Below are 16,348 nucleotides of genomic sequence, written 5' to 3'. Positions count from 1 at the left end.
CACAGGTGAGGGCCTGCAAACATGAACATCAAGGGAAGCCTTAGAAGAAGGCTCAATGAGCAACTGTTAAAGTAGGCGTGTGCAGAAGAAGGGAGGAGTGGCAGCCAGGCAGCTCAGGAAGGGGAGGTGGAACAGGGACATTTGCTTACAGATTTTAATGTACAAGGCAGGTTTTTCAGCACCAGAAATTTCAAAACACCTTTCTCCCTCCATAGCTGCTTAGCAGCTGCTGAGTACCCCCGAGCAGGTTCCTGGGCTTGGGCAAACATTCTCATCTTGCCATTGCCTGTGGCCAGCCTTCTGAGAATGTGTCAGCTGCCTAAGGAGCAGTCACCCCCATAAAAAACAATAAATCCAGATCTGGATAATCACATGTGACCTCATGCAAACTCTAAACCCTTGCTGAGAAATGTTTCATCAGATTAGGCCAAAGGAATGCCATCCCACACCCCGAGCAGGCCTCTGAATCCAGGGTCACCCTTGGGGACGTAATCCCCAGAAAGCAAGGGTTTGAACTGGCCTCACTACCATATCGTTCCATTTGGGAAGAGACCTAGGCCTGATGTGCCATGTGAGGCCCACTATTAATCTTCCTGAAGGAATGAGGAGATCTGGTTAAATGACCACTGAGGGCTGCCTTGAATGGAAACCAAAGGGGCCCAGACAGCTCTGTGGAAATGTGCACCCTACAGACTGGCATGTTCGCTGGGGAGGAGATCAGGCACCATGTCAATCTGGGTCGGGGGGAGAGAATGCCTGTCTTCATGGCCAAGCCTTCTTCCCTGTACTCTTTATACTCTTCAAGCCACAGGTGCCCCCACCTCACCCCAGCCAATGATTTCCATCATCCTTCCTATTCTTACCTTGTTGTTCCCTAGGAACATGCCTCATTCTTGCTTGTTTCCCCCACAACTCTAAAACACCTATGGTGCAATGAAACATCCACTTTGTTATTTTAAAAAAATGCTTCCTTATCTCACATAGTTTTCTTACTCTACTCTTTCCCTTCTTTCTTACCTAAAAGACATTAGGCTTTTCTCTGTGACACGTAGGCTTCCCAGAAGCCCTGGAATTTCTTACCTCCCCGGGCCCCAGGTACAAGGAGGTAATGAATGCTTTTGTTGTGTTTTCTCAGTCCCCCACCTCTCATCAAGGTACTGTGCTCTCCACACCTGCAAGAATACACCCCAGTGGTCTCTGTCCAACAAAACGGATATAGCTGGTGTCAGGAATGGCTACCTGGCCCAGGCTGGTGTGTGGAATTGGATTCCAAGGGCAGCCCTCTCTGCTAGCTTTAACAGAAGACATGTAAATAGGGGAAATCTGAGGAGAATATGTGCTCACAGCATCAGAGAAGTCTGGGAGGGAGGGAAAGACAGAAGGATGGACGGTTGAATGGATGGAAAGACAGATTAGTTAGGTAGTGTTACGGACTGAATGCTTATATCCCTTCAAAATCCAAACATTAGAACCCTATCCCCTAACATGATGGTATTATGAGGTGGAGTCTTTGGGAGGTAATAAGGATTAGATGAGGTATTGAGGGTGGAACCTTCATGAATGAAATTAGTGTCATTATAGGAGCTCACAGAGAGCTTTCTTCCTCCCTCTGCCATGTGAGGACACAGCAAGAAGATGGCCATCTATGAACCAGGAAGCAGGCCCTCGCCAAACACTGAATCTGCCAGTGTCTTGATCTTGAACTTCCAGCCTCCAGAACTGTGAGACATAATAAGAGAAATAAACTTCTCTTATTTATAAGCCAACCAGTCTATGACAGTTTGTTATAGTAGGCCAAAATAAGATAGATAGATGATACACATGATGATGATGATGAAGATAGATAGATTAATAGATGATGGATGATGAAAGGATAGATGGATAGATAGATGATAGATACATACATACATACATACATACAGCGGGCAAGAGAGAGTTAGATCAATCCCTGGAAACAAAAAGAGAGTGCCCTCCTTGATCACAACCAATGTATCAATGTATCAGTTCCTGGCCGCAAGGTATCATGAAGCCACACTCTCCTTCCCGGTTAATGGCTGCTCTTGTTAACAAATAGACAAACAAACCTCTTTTCCTTCATTCGAAGAAGGGAGTCTCTATTGCTAACTATAGAAATTTGTTCATTTTGTTCAAACCCTTGCTATTACTTAGTAATCCTCTCATTCATATCTGATTGGGTCCCTTCTACAAATGTCACAGTGGCTGTTTCAAAGCTCCTTTACTTTCTAGATCTCACAGTCACTGTGTTAACAGTTCCAACTGATCTGCTTGGTTAGCACATATGACCTTGTGTGGTTATATATTTTGGAGGTACGCAGTGCTACTATAAAGTAATGTGAATGACTTAGCTGTCCAAATGATTGTTATTCCCACCAAAATAATCATGCTGGGAGAAAATAAATGTATTCCTACTATGTGGCCACTGTTACTGCCATTTATGGAATGCTTTTTCAAATCTTCCTCAGTGACAGTACATCTATGTCACTCAAATGTAGACATGATTTTTAGAAAGAGCTACAATTGAGGTATAGTTAGGGCAAGAGGATAAAAATATGGGTCACATATTTTAGTCACAAAACTTTTGTTGAACACTGTTTTGCCTAATAAGATTATAATGGGAATAAGTATATACTCTTCCAATATGACAACTCTAAAAGATAACTCTCATTTGAAGACATAAATTCTATAACACTTACTAACCATAAGCCATATTCTTTTTTTTTTTTTTTAGATGGGGTCACACTTTGTTACCCAGGCTGGAGTGCAGTGCCACAATCACAGCTCACTGCAGCATCGAACTCCTGGATTCAAGCAATCTTTCCACTTCAGCCTCCTGAGTAGTAAGGACTACAGGTGCGCACCAGTTCACCTGGCTAATTTTTTATTTTTTATTTTTTATTTTTGAGATGGGGTCTCACTATGTTTCCCAGGCTTGTCTCAAGCTCCTGGACTCAAGCAATCCTTCTGCCTCCACCTCCCAAAATGTTGGGATTACATGTGTGAGCCATTGCGCCCAGGCTAAATCACATTCTTTATCATTATCACACCTTTCTGTCTTGTTTTCCAAACATCTGGAGCAAAAATCAAAGATTTATAATGACCAGTAGTTTGGAGAAACGGGGTTTAATATGTTTGTTCTTGATATTTAGGCTACTTGAAGATTATTTAATAGAAATTATACCTCCAAAGAAGATATGCCAAACATTCAGGTAGGTGAAAATATACATAAAACAAAAAAGATCATAAATCAACATTGATGACCTGACTAATGACCATCAATTATTATGTCACATGCTTACAGTATGTGAGTTATGGACCCAAAATCAAAGCATTGTACCTCTGACATTCTTGCCCTAGCCACAGTTCAAAGTTCTAGAGAGAGATAACATGTTTTTTTTTTTTTTTTAAGTCACAAGTTTCTTCCTGTTACAAGGGATAAGCAATAGCTACTCTTTCTCAAGACTTCACAGAGGTATCAAGAAACTGCAAAGTAAGGCATATAAATGTCAAATTTTAGCCAATAGGTCACAAAATAAGTTAGAGCTCAGAAATCTTTCTAAGGCAAGCTGCTGCAACCTACTTCTCTGTGCAAATTTCAGCAAGTGTGATCAAAGATAATGAGTCACTCAGCATGGTATTTTAAAAACACTAAAGCTGCTTCAATGTTTTTTCCTGAGTTTCACTGTAACCGAAACTACACTTGTACCTTGAGACAAGATATGGTTCTTGGGCATGAATTAAACACATGATTCCAAAACTGAGTTGTTTTAGATTAAAAGAATCCACCTAAGTAATGATCACCGAAATGTGCTAGCCTGAAAACACGGCAGAACACTCCATCACGAGTAAGTCAAATTTGTTCTTTATGCTAGAAATGTGGTGTTGAATGCACCTTAAAGTAGACAGACCATTGACTGGGGCCTTAAAAATACTTTCTGATAGAAAGTGATATTTATTCTGATGATCTCTTTCATAATTCAGAGTAAAACATAATGCGATTTTCCCTCTGTTGGTGGAGATAAACATGAGTTGTTTCTATGAGGGGTGATAGATATGTACTAGGGTGGGGTAGGGTAAGAAAAGAGTATGCGTTTTGAAGTCATGAAGATTTGAGTCTTGGTTCTATTCCTTCCCTGCTGCCTGAGGGACTTGGGTGGGTTACTCCGCTCTTCTGAAACCAGGTTCCTTACCTGAAAAAAGGAGCTGATACACTGTTCTCTCACAGGGTTGCTATAGAGTGTGATCATGTGGGGAAATAATGCAGGATTGGGCTAGCATGAGTGCACTTCCTTCTGCCTTCGTTTGCCTACACTCTTGCATCCAATACCCAGCACCAACATTCCCAGGAGGCTGCAGAGTCCCCGTGGCTGGGGTTCCATCACCACTAGCCTCAGGCTGAACTGACACTTATGACTTCCTTTTCACTCTTCACTTCCATAGGTGTTGCCAAGTGAGGTTTACACACTAGCCCCAAGGAAGTTCTAATGATCTCATGGGTAGCTGTATAAAAAACAAAAACAGGGCCGGGCGCGGTGGCTCACGCCTGTAATCCTAGCACTTTGGGAGGCCGAGACGGGCGGATCACGAGGTCAGGAGATCGAGACCATCTTGGCTAACACGGTGAAACCCCGTTTCTACTAAAATTACAAAAAATTAGCCGGGCGTGTTGGCGGGCGCCTGTAGTCCCAGCTACTTGGGAGGCTGAGGCAGGAGAATGGCGTGAACCCGGGAGGCGGAGCTTGCAGTGAGCCGAGATCGCGCCACTGCACTCCAACCTGGGAGACACAGCGAGACTCCGTCTCAAAAACAAACAAACAAACAAACAAACAAACACAAAAACAAAAACAGGCCAGGAGCAGTGGCTTATGCTTGTAATCCCAGAACTTTGGGAGGCCTAGGTGGGCGGCTCACTTGAGGTCAGGAGTTCGAGACCATCCTGGCCAACATAGTGAAACCCCATCTCTACCCAAAAATACAACAATTAGCCAGGCATGATGGCACATGCCTGTAGTCCCAGCTATTCAGGAGGCTGAGGTGGGAGAATCGCTTGAACATGGGAGGCAGAGGTTGTAGTGAGCTGAGATGGCACCACTGCATTCCAGCCTGGGTGACAGAGTGAGACCTGTCTCAAAGAAAAAAAAAAAATCTCTCATTATTTTTAAATTTTGGAAATCCCCATTTTTACCCAATCTTCTATTTACACATTTAAAAAAAATCATTTTAGGCTAGTTTTTGATATATAGATACTTAATGTCAAAAGAACTATTTTTAAGGTAATTCATGCATTAATTCTACAAGTATCTACTGAGCACCTAGTGTGTACCAGGCTCTGTAGTAGGTACTGAGAATGCAAAAATAAATAAAATATGCTTTCCATCTTCAATGATTTTATGGTGCAGGGAAGGAGAAAAATCCATGCATCATTTGAATGCAGCACAGTAAGCCTTATAATGGAAGCATGCGAAGGTGCCACCACTTACACAGCACTTTAAAGTTCAAAAGCACTTTTCACACATTTCAGCCTCACAATAATCCTATGAGCTATGTGTTACTGTTACTAATTATTTTCAGGTCAGATATAAGGAAACCTAGCATAGGGAGGTGACTTAAACCTAGCATAGGGAGGTGACAGGTGTCAATCTGTCCTAAGATTACACAGATAATAACCAGATTCTGTGTATGGGGGAGAAAGGTGTGATACCTTTTCTCACCTATCGTAAGGGTCATGGCAACACTCCTGTAACACAAGACAGGTTAACAAGAGGAAAGCCTAACAAACTTCTTGAATCGAAGTTTTATTTGATATGGGAGCCTGCCTGCCTTCCTTCCTTCTTTCCCCCTCCCTGCCTCCCTTCCTTCCCACTCCCTCCCTCCCTCGCTCCTGGAATGAAGGTCTTATGACCTACTATCACACAAGGCAGGTCAAAGAATTTCTTTACGGCTAGTTCCTACACAAAAAGGCAGGGCAAGGTTAGAGTAACATTCCTAGTTTCTACAACCCACCTCAGGGAAGAGGAATTCTAGTCTCTGTGGCCTGCATTTTGGGAGAAAGGGGAACAGAAGATAGGAGGTCAAGAGAAGGGCAAGAGAAGGTCAGAGAGAGGCTTTACTTCTGAGGCCCTTCCAATGTCCTTCAGTTAGAAATACTCAGCACATCAAAGCACCACGCTTTGGGGTATTGTTTTCTGAGCCCTGACAGTCCCAATCTCAGTTGTCTGTGCTCTTTCTACCATTGTCTCTGTCTTTCAGTGTTCATGTCAGAATATACTCAGAATATATCCATATCAAACTTGCAAATGCCTAAATTGTGTCTCCCAGGAAAAAAGCAAACACAGCAACCTCCCATACTCAGTCTCTGCCCAGCTCTCTACTCTCCCTTCTCTCCCAAAAGAACCCTGCTCAGAGCCAAAAGCAACTGCTGAGTGTTTTCTGATTATGCCAGTTTGTTTCAGGCCTTTTGCATGTACTGTTTCCCATCCCCAAACACTCTTCCTCCCCAACCCAACTCCATCTTTCAGTTCCTCCTTTTGCATAGAGATAGCCCAGGTTTCACCTCTTGCCAGAGGCCTTTTCTCCCCACAGCCATTCCCTATAGCCGACCATCCTAGGTTCTCCCCCAGGCCCAGGACAGGGCACTAATCATAGCTTATACTTTATTGCACTGTTGTCTTTGGCTTATTGGCCTGTCTTTCCCCACTAAACTGTGAGTTCCTGAGGGATGTCTTTGCAACCTTTGTGTTAGCTCACTAGCCATTTGTTGATTGAACGAAGAAATGAAAAATCAAGATATGCCCTTGCCTACAGCATCTTCAGCAGTACGTAGGGGCCAGAATAAATCCACGGCTTTAATATCTGTCTCAGAGCTGCCACTGAGGTACTGACACAAACTAGAGCTTAACTAGTTTAAGTAAATTAGCTCTTCATGCATCCTCTGAAAACAAGAACAGTCATCATCATCATCATGTTATTTACTGAGCATGATGCAAGGCCTATAGCTTAGATCACCAGAGACACTGCTGTGTCTGGCCTGCCACACCCTTTCTGAGTATCCTCTCTGCTTTCAGTCTAACTCCAGAATCACAGAATCACATCTGCTCACCTTTGTATGCCCAGTGCCTGGAACAGTACCTGGCACATAGCAGTAATCAATAAAGACTAATTGAATGAATGGACGAATGGAAACTGGCCAGGCTCAGTCCCTTCTACATGGCCATGTTGGCACTGTGACTTCATGCTCCACAACTGGTTTCGGCTCCAATGGGTATCTGATCAAAGGCAACAAATCCAGAGGCACCTCTGGGGCATATGATCTCTGTCTTGCTGTATAAAGGTGGCTTCACACAATAGGTCTTTTCTAGAGAATTTGAACTATGAAATATGAAGAAATTTTCCCCAGGTAAACACAAGGCAAGAGCTAAAAGGAAACAGAGGAAGATTGCTGTCAGGTAGGTAGGACCCCTGATGTGCCATTTTAAGCAGATGGATGAGGAAACACCTATGAAGGAGAGATAATCTCTTTTGATTAGAGAATAAGAAAGCTGGTAAACAGAGAGACAAACAGAAGCTCAAGCCTGCTGAAACCATGCCAGCCTAGGAAAGGGCTAGAGAAAGAGGAATTGGTTGCCTCAATTCCTGACAACTCTCTGGTGTCAGCCCCAGGTCAGGTGCAATCTGACCTAATAAGGACCTCCTGACTTAACAGGTGAAGCCAATTTTTCAAATGTGCCAAGCTCTGATACAGGACTGTCATCAGCTGCTATGGTAACTTGGTAAGAATCAGATAGGAGGTGCCCCTTCTGGAATGAAGCCTGACCGGTGGTCAGGCTCCTGGGTAGATGAGAAGCCCATGGCTTTTGTGCAAAGAAAAGGGTGCTCTCCCTGGGGGAGAAGGAAGGCACACATGTCCACACCAGGTACACAGCTTGACCTGGGCAAAGCGCAGGCTGGACCTGAGCCCACCAGCACCTGCTCCATCCAGCACCCTCTTGTACTGTCCGAGCTGGCCTGGGCAGGGTGGCCTTGCTATTCCCTGACCAGGGAGAGACAGAAAGTAAACTTAGAACCAGATGGTCTTTGTTTGGAAAAAAAACCCACTCTGAGTTACACAAATGTAAAGTGAGCAGGTGTTCATTGTTCCTGGCCTAGGGCACCTCCAGCTTAGCTCGTGGCTGGGGCTCAGAAGCCTCTTGGGACCCAGCCACCCTTTCGGAGCACAAAGCATCAACTCAAAGAGTTACAACCTTGGAGGTCAGTAAGAAACATAGTAGAAGCACCAGCAAGGGATAAGTAAGCACAAGCTTCCCCCAACAGCACAGGTGACCCAACAGCAGAACTGGTCTTGGACAGCAGTATCTCATGGAAGTGGCCAGGAAGCAGTGCATATGAACTGATAGTACACTGAGGTATGCGAGATTTCTCACTTCCACTCAGCACTGAACACACCAGGAATTAAAGATTTGAGAAAAAGATCCTGGATTTGCTGTTACCCCTATGCCTATATATACCAGGGCATAGGGATACTGAAGAGATGAATCAGAGTAATAAAAAGATGAGATGGTACTTGCACATTAAGCTAATGAAGTGGTCCACACACCTATACTGCTTTTTTTGGAGGTGGCTTGAATGGTTCTCTGATCTATGCAGCCCAATGTGCAATGTGCAAGACTAAGCATCATCACATGAAAATAAAAACACCTTTTGGTCCTCCCTATAGCCCACACAGGTCCAGAACAGCACCTGGCACCCAGTAGGCCAACAGTCGGTACTTGCTGAATCTTTACATGGTCTATGCCCCTGGCTGTGTGTCTTCAGGTTCTTTACTTACTAAACACTGTGCTTATCAGAACAGCACATCAGAAACCACTAAAAAGTTATCAAAGCTCCTTAATACCGAACAGGATCTGTCTAAAACTTAAGAGAATACATGACCATATACTATGAGAACCTTGTTTCAAGATTTTACTTTAAAAATTGAGTTAAACATCACTTTATTTACAAAGAAATACTGGATTTTAAAAATCCAAGGCTGGGAGCAGTGGCATGCACCTATAACACCAGCTACTCAGGAGGCTGAGGCAGCAGGATCCCTTGAGCCTCAGGGTTTGAGGCTGCAGTGCAGTACGGTTGTACTGGTGAACAGCCATTGTACTCCAGCTTGGACAACACAGCAAGACTCCATCTCAAAAAAAGAAAAAGAAATTCAGAACTTTTGTTGAATTCCAGAAGTGTGAGTTCAAAAACCATATGGCAAAATAAATCCACGTTTTTATAAACATAATAAAAGAGTTTATTCATAAATTCCACTGTTACTTCAATTCTATCTTTAAAAAATACTTATTTGAAAATATTTTATTTTCTTAACTTTTTTGTATAGATTTTGAAATATAAAACTGGCTTGGGTTTTTTTTTCTGATAAAGCACTTGCATTCTTAAGTGAAAAATTCCTCAAGCCACAAATTAAACAAAATCCCTTGAAGTCTGAGACGTTTGTCTTGACAAAAATCTAGTAATAATCTAGCATAGTCAGGGGAAGCCGATTCTCTTGGGGTACCCTCACAGTATTTATCAACACAGTGCTAGCACAGAACAGGTCTTTAAAAAGGTATATTTAGTATTAGACTGACTGTTTGCAGCAGTGGGCAAGATTTTAGAGGCTGAGTTCCAAGTTTTTACTATTCTTTCCTGGAAAGAAGGATGGAGGTGGAGCTGTGGGGGAGGCTGGGGTAATGATCGCAGGTAGCAAGGATGGTCTGTCGTTCTGGAGGGAGGCTGTTCTCTGACAACTCTTGGCAAGCACTCTTTCTTCCCCTTCCTCTTCTCCATTTCAGGTCACTGTCACTGCAAAAGGTGATTTCCTCTTCCCCTCAACACTCTTCTAAGGACTCACAGCAGGGAGTTAACTCATGATTAGAAATTATCCCTTAGGAAGAACATTTGACAACTAGCTGGAATCCAAAATAGGAGCGAGGAAGGCTGCTTGGGAGACTGCAGTAGTAGAAGACAGGATGTAGCAATAGGGATGTGAGAAGGTACTAAAACAAATTCTTTAAACTTACACTTGTATCACGGTATCACAAGACATACGGCAGCAAGCCAGGGTGACATAATATGGCACAGGACAGCGGTTCTCAAACTTCGCTACTCATTAGCATCATCTAATGGCCAGGATGCACCTGATGCCAATTAAATCAGAATCCCTAGGTGTGCGACCCAGCCACAAGTTGTTTCGTTGTTAACTCCCCAAGCAATTCCTATGTGTAGCCAAGTTTGAAAACCAGTGTGGGAGAGCAGCACTTTTCAAACTGCAAGGTGACTAAGAACAACCTGGGGATCTTATTAAAATGCAGATTCAGTTAAGCAGGCCTGGGGTGGGGCCTGAGATTCTGAGATGAGGCCACAGATGCTGGTCCGGGGCTGTTTTGGCAAGCCACACATGACCTTGCTCTAGGTGCTGCCTCTGTGTGTGCCCAGAGCTTCTGGAGAAGGGCTGGAAATTGGGCTACTATAGTGTTAGGCCAAGGAATGTTTTTACAAGGCGTGTAACCCTCTTATTGTGCCTCTGAGATAATTCAGAGATCCCAGCACAGTCATCTTGCTGATTCTCAGATCCATCCTGCATGGCTTACAGAGGCTGCAGAGGCTGTGGGGCATTCTGGAGAAATACTCTGTGTGTCAGTGAAGGACCTGCTCATTCTTTTTCTCTCTGACTCTAAGAGCAGGGAGCTCCTGATCACATTTAGTCTGCTCTTAAAGGGATCCGAGGCTCAGTTCTGAAAATGAAATCAGGTACATGAAAGATGTTCACTCTTCTACATGTGTGCCAGCATCCTGCGGCACAGGGGACAACTGAGCTGAAAGGTTTCACTTCCTAGCATCCGTTAAGAGGACACAGAAAAGACAAAGAGTCCTCGGAAGTAAAATAATTTTATAAATTGGAGCCCATGGTTCACATGATGTACACTTTGCACACTCACATTTTAAATGTCTTTGCTGTCCTTTTTCTGCATACAGGCCATAATTTCCATCCATGAAAATGAAAAATGGCAATGCAAGCTATACTTTGTCTACAATCACCAACTAGGTGAATTCTCAGTGGTCTCTTTAGAGTCTCTGAAAGTTAATCTTTGTAGAAATCAATCAAAATAATCCACGGTTCGAGTTCAGTTTGGCCAGCACACCAAGAGCAGGTGGTTAAACACATTCGGACTCAATGCTTTTCACAATACAAATTCAGAGGAAGAATCTTTACACAAATCCCACTACCTCTATTCTAACAGTTCTGACTTGTTTCATCCAATGCGATCTACAAAGTCACAACGGCAATGCTTTTGAGGTTTTTCAAGTACACATGTTGGGCGGCAAAAACAATATGACAAGAATAAGAAGACAGAAGGCTATGGTGAGAGAGTTAGCCAGCTGAAGTGGAGTTAGAGGCATGGAAATGTGCTTTTTTGAACAGGAAGCTCAGCTTTAGGTGAGGTTGAGTTAGAACCCAAAGAAGGCCTGATCCCGGAGCACAGAGCCTGAAAACCAGGGCAGTGGTAGCGGGTACAGTGCACATTCACGCCCCGGCAGGGCTTTTGCCACTATGGGTAGTTTTTGATGCTAGCTAGCTTCATTTCTAATTTCCCAGCTCCCATGCATCCTACAAAGATTGCACATCAGACAACTGGTGGAAACTTGACACATCTGGTGGACTTTTAAAAAACAGTCCTACAATTCTTAGGCTAATGCTTTGTTCAAAAGCAGTTTAAAATGATTACTTAATCCACATAACCTCCCAATGTGGTAGTACCATACTATGATTCCCACTCTGAATACTGAGATAGGAGAGACAAGGTTAAGTGATTTGCCCAACGTCACACAACTCGGCCGGCAGCATCGGCCTTAGCTGAGTTCCTGATTTCGTCGGTCCCGGTGCACGGGGCACAGGGCAGCCTCTGAGGACACATGGGCCGGTGCTACCGCAGAGGGGCTAGCTTGAGGCTTTTGTGTGTGTGTGTTTGTGTGTGTGTGTGTGTGTGTAAGACGGAGTCTCACTTTTTCATTCAGGCTGGAGTGCAGTGGTGCAACCTCTGCCTCCCAGGTTCAAGCGATTCTCCTGCCTCAGCCTCCTGAGTAGCTAGGACTACAGGCATGCGCCGCCTAGACGGCTAATTTTTTGTATTTTTAGTAGGGACGAAGCTTCCTGACCATGTTGGCCAGGCCGGTCTCGAACTTTTGACCTCAAGTGATCGGCCGGCCTTGGGCCTCCCAAAGCGCTGGAATTACAGGCTTGAGCCACCGCGCCTGGCCGAGGCTTTTTCAAAACATGTTAAAGGATGAGAGGCACAAACAGCCCGCCAAACTCTCCCCTGCTCTCCCCCATTAACCTCATGGGTTTTTGCAAGGAGGAAAAACTCATATCCCGGGTCCTCTTACCAGCAACCCGCAAAAGGCGTCTTTGTTTCAGAACCATAAGCAGTTAGTTGGGAAGCCTCCCAAGACCTGCCCTGGTCCCAGCCCACAAAGTGAGGGAACCGCACCCTTCCGAGGGACCAAAGTCGCGCCGAAGACCGAGAATGTTCCTCCTTCTGATGGAAAAGCCTCGGAAGTCAAGCTGCGGTGCTGCCTGGCGCCGTGCAGCCGAGAGGGAGCGCTCCCTACCCCGACCCAGGCTGCACACTCGCCCCGCAAGGCGCCCCAAGCCGTCGCCTGCTTTTAGCATCTTCCGCCTAGGGTCGCCGAGCCCCGGCGGCCGAGGAGGCGGCAGTGTGGGGAGTTCAGCCTCCGCCCTCCCCTGTCCCCCACCCCCACCCCGCCGCCAGCCTGCCGGGCCAGTGCCCGCGGGCGCCCCGGGTTGGCCGCGTCACCCTCGCGGCCACCTGCCCGCGGCCGGCCCTCCCCAGCCCGCGCCCCGAGCCGCTCTTACCTGAGCCGGAGATGTGGACCCGGAGCGGGCGGCCCCTGCTCGAGGACGACGAGAGGTCGCTCTGTGAGCGGCCGCGGGGGCTCGGGTCCCCGGGAAGCCAGCGCAGGGCAGGCGCCGCCGGCGGGGCGGGCGCCTCGGGCTCGGGGACTGGGACCGCCGCCGCCTGCCCGGCCGGATCGACCGGGGACCCCGCGGGGCGCCAGCCCGCCTCGGCCATCGGCTCCCGGCGGCGGGGCCGGAGCACCGGGTGGGGCCGGCGCCTAGGGCTGCGCTGCCCGCTGCTGCCCGGCTCTGCCCCGCGCGCCGCGACCCGGAGGCAGCGAGAAGGGCGGGGAGGTGGACGCCGGGCGCCGAGGAGCCGGTGCGGAGGGCGGGAGGAGGAAGAGGACAGAAAAGTTTGCACAGGAAGGAGCCGCCTACAGCCGGCTCTCGCTCCAGCGGGCGAAAGCTGCAGGGCTCGGAGCTGGGCCGCCCTCGGTGCCCGCGAACCTGCCCGGCTGCTCCTCCCCCAAGCCCCGGGCACTGGCCCCCGGCAGGATGGCAGCAGGGGGTCCCCTCCGCGAAGCTCTGTTCACCCAGCAATCCGGCCGCAGAAAAGCCGAGTTTGGGCTTCTGGAGCTGGGATGCAAGGTCAGAGCTAACGATATCATTTCCATTGTGGTGGGTGGGGGTGCCATGTACACATACGTGAGCTGCCCTGTGATGGAGCAAGAATGATCATACCCAGTTAACAGATAGGAAACTCCGGCGCGAAAATGCATTGCACTTGCCGGGTGGGTTAGGGGCAGATTCTGGAGTCCCTTGTGAAGTGAAGCCTAATGCCCTTCCCCATCCGCACCCACACCCCTTGCCCTCAAAGCCCATCTCTACCTCTCACGGTTGCCCACATCCCTGGGTATCTGTCTGCTGGGTATAGGGAGCAAAAAATAGCTTCCCTCCACCCTTCTAGATTCTTTGGCTGGTCTATGAATTAAACTACCATAAGGCAGATTAACAGGACAAAGAAAACCCATTTTAATTACCAACGTTCACATGGGAGTTTCACAAAATATGAGGCTCAAAGGGTCAGATGATTGAAGCCTGTATAGCATCCTGAGTTACAGAAAAGAACAGGATCTTGGAATTTGGGGGGCGGGCAGGTGACACAAGTTATGGGAGGGTCGGGGAGGAAGTGTATAAAGAATAAAGGTTGTCTCGTGCAAATTTTAAAAAGCTGATCAGGTAATAAGGAGTTGTTTTCTAGCGGAAGCATAGGTGTTAATCTGTCTGGGCCTGCTGTGATCCCAGATTTTCCCATTCCTGACAGATGAACTCCTATTAGAGGATCTGCCTTTTGGGGGCGGGGGGGGACGGAGTTTCACTCTTGTGGCCCAGTCTGGAGTGCAATGGCTTGATCTCGGCTCACTGCAACCTCTGCCTCCTGGGTTCAAGTGATTCTCCTGCCTCACCCTCTCGAGTAGCTGGGATTACAGATGCCCGCCACCACGCCCAGCTAATTTTTGTTTTTTGTTTGTTTGGTTGGTTGGTTTTTGTTTTTTAGTAGAGACAGGGTTTCACCATGTTGGCCAGGCTGGTCTCGAACTCCTGACCTCAGGGTGATCCACCTGCCTCCGCCTCCCAAAGTGCTGGGATTACAGGCTGAAGGATCTGTCTTTAGGCAGATAAAAGGAAGTTCAGAGAAAGCTCCTTCTTGCAATTGCTCTTCCCCAAGCACCCTCAGTTTGAAGTAACCAGCCTGCCAAAGCAGCGTATTTTGGGGCAGCATTTTCTGAACTCCTTCATAAGTAAATACTCAAAGGTCATGTTTAAAAAGCCAGTCTTCCGAGAACTAAATAAATATTACAGATTTGATGTCTGAGTCAATGCTTTCTAAAGGAAAGACAGCTGCATTGATTAGAAATATCTTAGTTAATGCCACACCTTGTAGGATTTTGCAAAATGAGCAGTGGGGATTATGCTGATTCAGCTGGTGATTTCAAAGCCTAAGCTTTATCAATCTCACGATTAGGCCCCCAAGTTGTGACTCGCCCAGAATTAAAAGACTGTAAGTCAGGCTCAGGAGTCATCAGTCCTCTGAAAGTTCATGGCAAAGGAGGAATGTCCCTTGGTTCACCCACAGACCATAGATAGCTAGTGAGAAGAGATGGAGATATGGGGGGAAAGAAGGGACAACACTGGCAATTACTCCTGTTAACACACACACCCCGATTCTAGGTGCTATGTCAGGCATTTTGCACGTATTATATCATTTAATAAGAGAACAAACCTAATCAAGAAGGTAAGAGAAAAGAGGAACAAAAACCAGGAGTACATGCTGCAGAAGCACACCGATACGCACAAAGGCCTTAGTAGCAACTAGGTCATGATACACACACACACACACACACACACACACACAGCTCACCCTTGATCATTTAAAACGGCTTTCACCTATAATTCTCACAGGAACTCTGTGGGGAAGATATGATTATTCCATCTTTGCTGCAAAAACTGTCCAAATATAGGCTAAGCACGGTGCTGCAACAACTGTCCAAATACAGGCCGGGCATGGTGGCTCACACCTGCAGTCCCAGTATTTTGAGAGGCTGAGATGGGAGGATCCTTTGAGGCAAAGAGTTCACGTCCAGCCTGGGCAGTATAGCAAGTCTCCATCTCTGCAGAAATTAAAAATAAGAAAATTTTAGTCCAGCTAGTGAGGCAAGCCTCTAGTCCTAGCTACTCGGGAGGCTGAGGAAGGAGGATCGCCTGAACCCAGGAGTTCAAGTTTACAGTGAGCTATGGTCATGCCACGGCACACTAGCCTGGGCAACAGTGCAAGAGCCTGTCTCAAAATAAAATAAAATAAAATGAAATAAAATGAAATGAAATAAAATAAAATAAAATAACAAAACTCATAAATCAAATCTGTCCAAATACAGGCCCCTTTTCACAAAGTCAGCCAATGTTGTCTGGTCTTGCTCTAAATATTTGCTACTAACAGTCTGTTTAAATTTATACTACTCCAAATGTCACCTTACTTTCTTGATATCTTGTGTAGTTTATGATAGGAAAAAAGGTATCTCTGCCTTTAGAGAATTAACTATGCATTACTTTAGACAATAGGTCATCGATAAGATTGAGAGTGCACTGAGATGGATTTTACAGTTACCCCGAATAACCAGCATTAGATTACAATGGCATTTCTCAGCACCATTTGCTATCTAGTGTATTGTATTACCTGATGATGCTGTCTGTATTCCCTCAGTGCACTTCCTCAGCAAGAAGCTCCCCCTTCACAAGCTGCCTTCTCTCTGGGGCACACATTCCAGTTGCCTATGCCTGGGTCTCACCCCAATTTTCTCTCCCCATTGCTTACAACATGAATGTTCATACATTCTTCTGGACTGCATGCTTTTTCCTTCTCTGGTTAATCTTCTGTGT

At 46.2% G+C, this 16,348-nt stretch overlaps 1 protein-coding gene across 3 annotated transcripts in view; it reads right to left on the bottom strand.

Annotated features, from left to right (window-relative positions):
* PHACTR2 (phosphatase and actin regulator 2) overlaps positions 1–13,232 on the bottom strand; it is a 287,576-nt gene extending 274,344 nt beyond the window's left edge. For 2 of the 3 annotated variants that reach the window (XM_016956418.4, XM_016956419.4), the window contains exon 1: positions 12,929–13,232. In XM_016956418.4, coding sequence (XP_016811907.1) covers positions 12,929–13,145 — 217 coding nt within the window. In that variant the 5' untranslated portion in view covers positions 13,146–13,232. The remainder of the gene's footprint in view (positions 1–12,928) is intronic. The other variant, XM_009452125.5, reaches the window with a different exon arrangement.
* Between the last annotated feature and the right edge of the window lie 3,116 nt (positions 13,233–16,348).

This window comes from Pan troglodytes, chromosome 5, assembly GCF_028858775.2.
Source record: "Pan troglodytes isolate AG18354 chromosome 5, NHGRI_mPanTro3-v2.0_pri, whole genome shotgun sequence".
NCBI classification, from domain to species: Eukaryota; Metazoa; Chordata; class Mammalia; order Primates; family Hominidae; genus Pan; species Pan troglodytes.
Note: the sequence above shows the minus strand (reverse complement) of the source record. Positions and strands in the feature narration are given on the sequence as shown.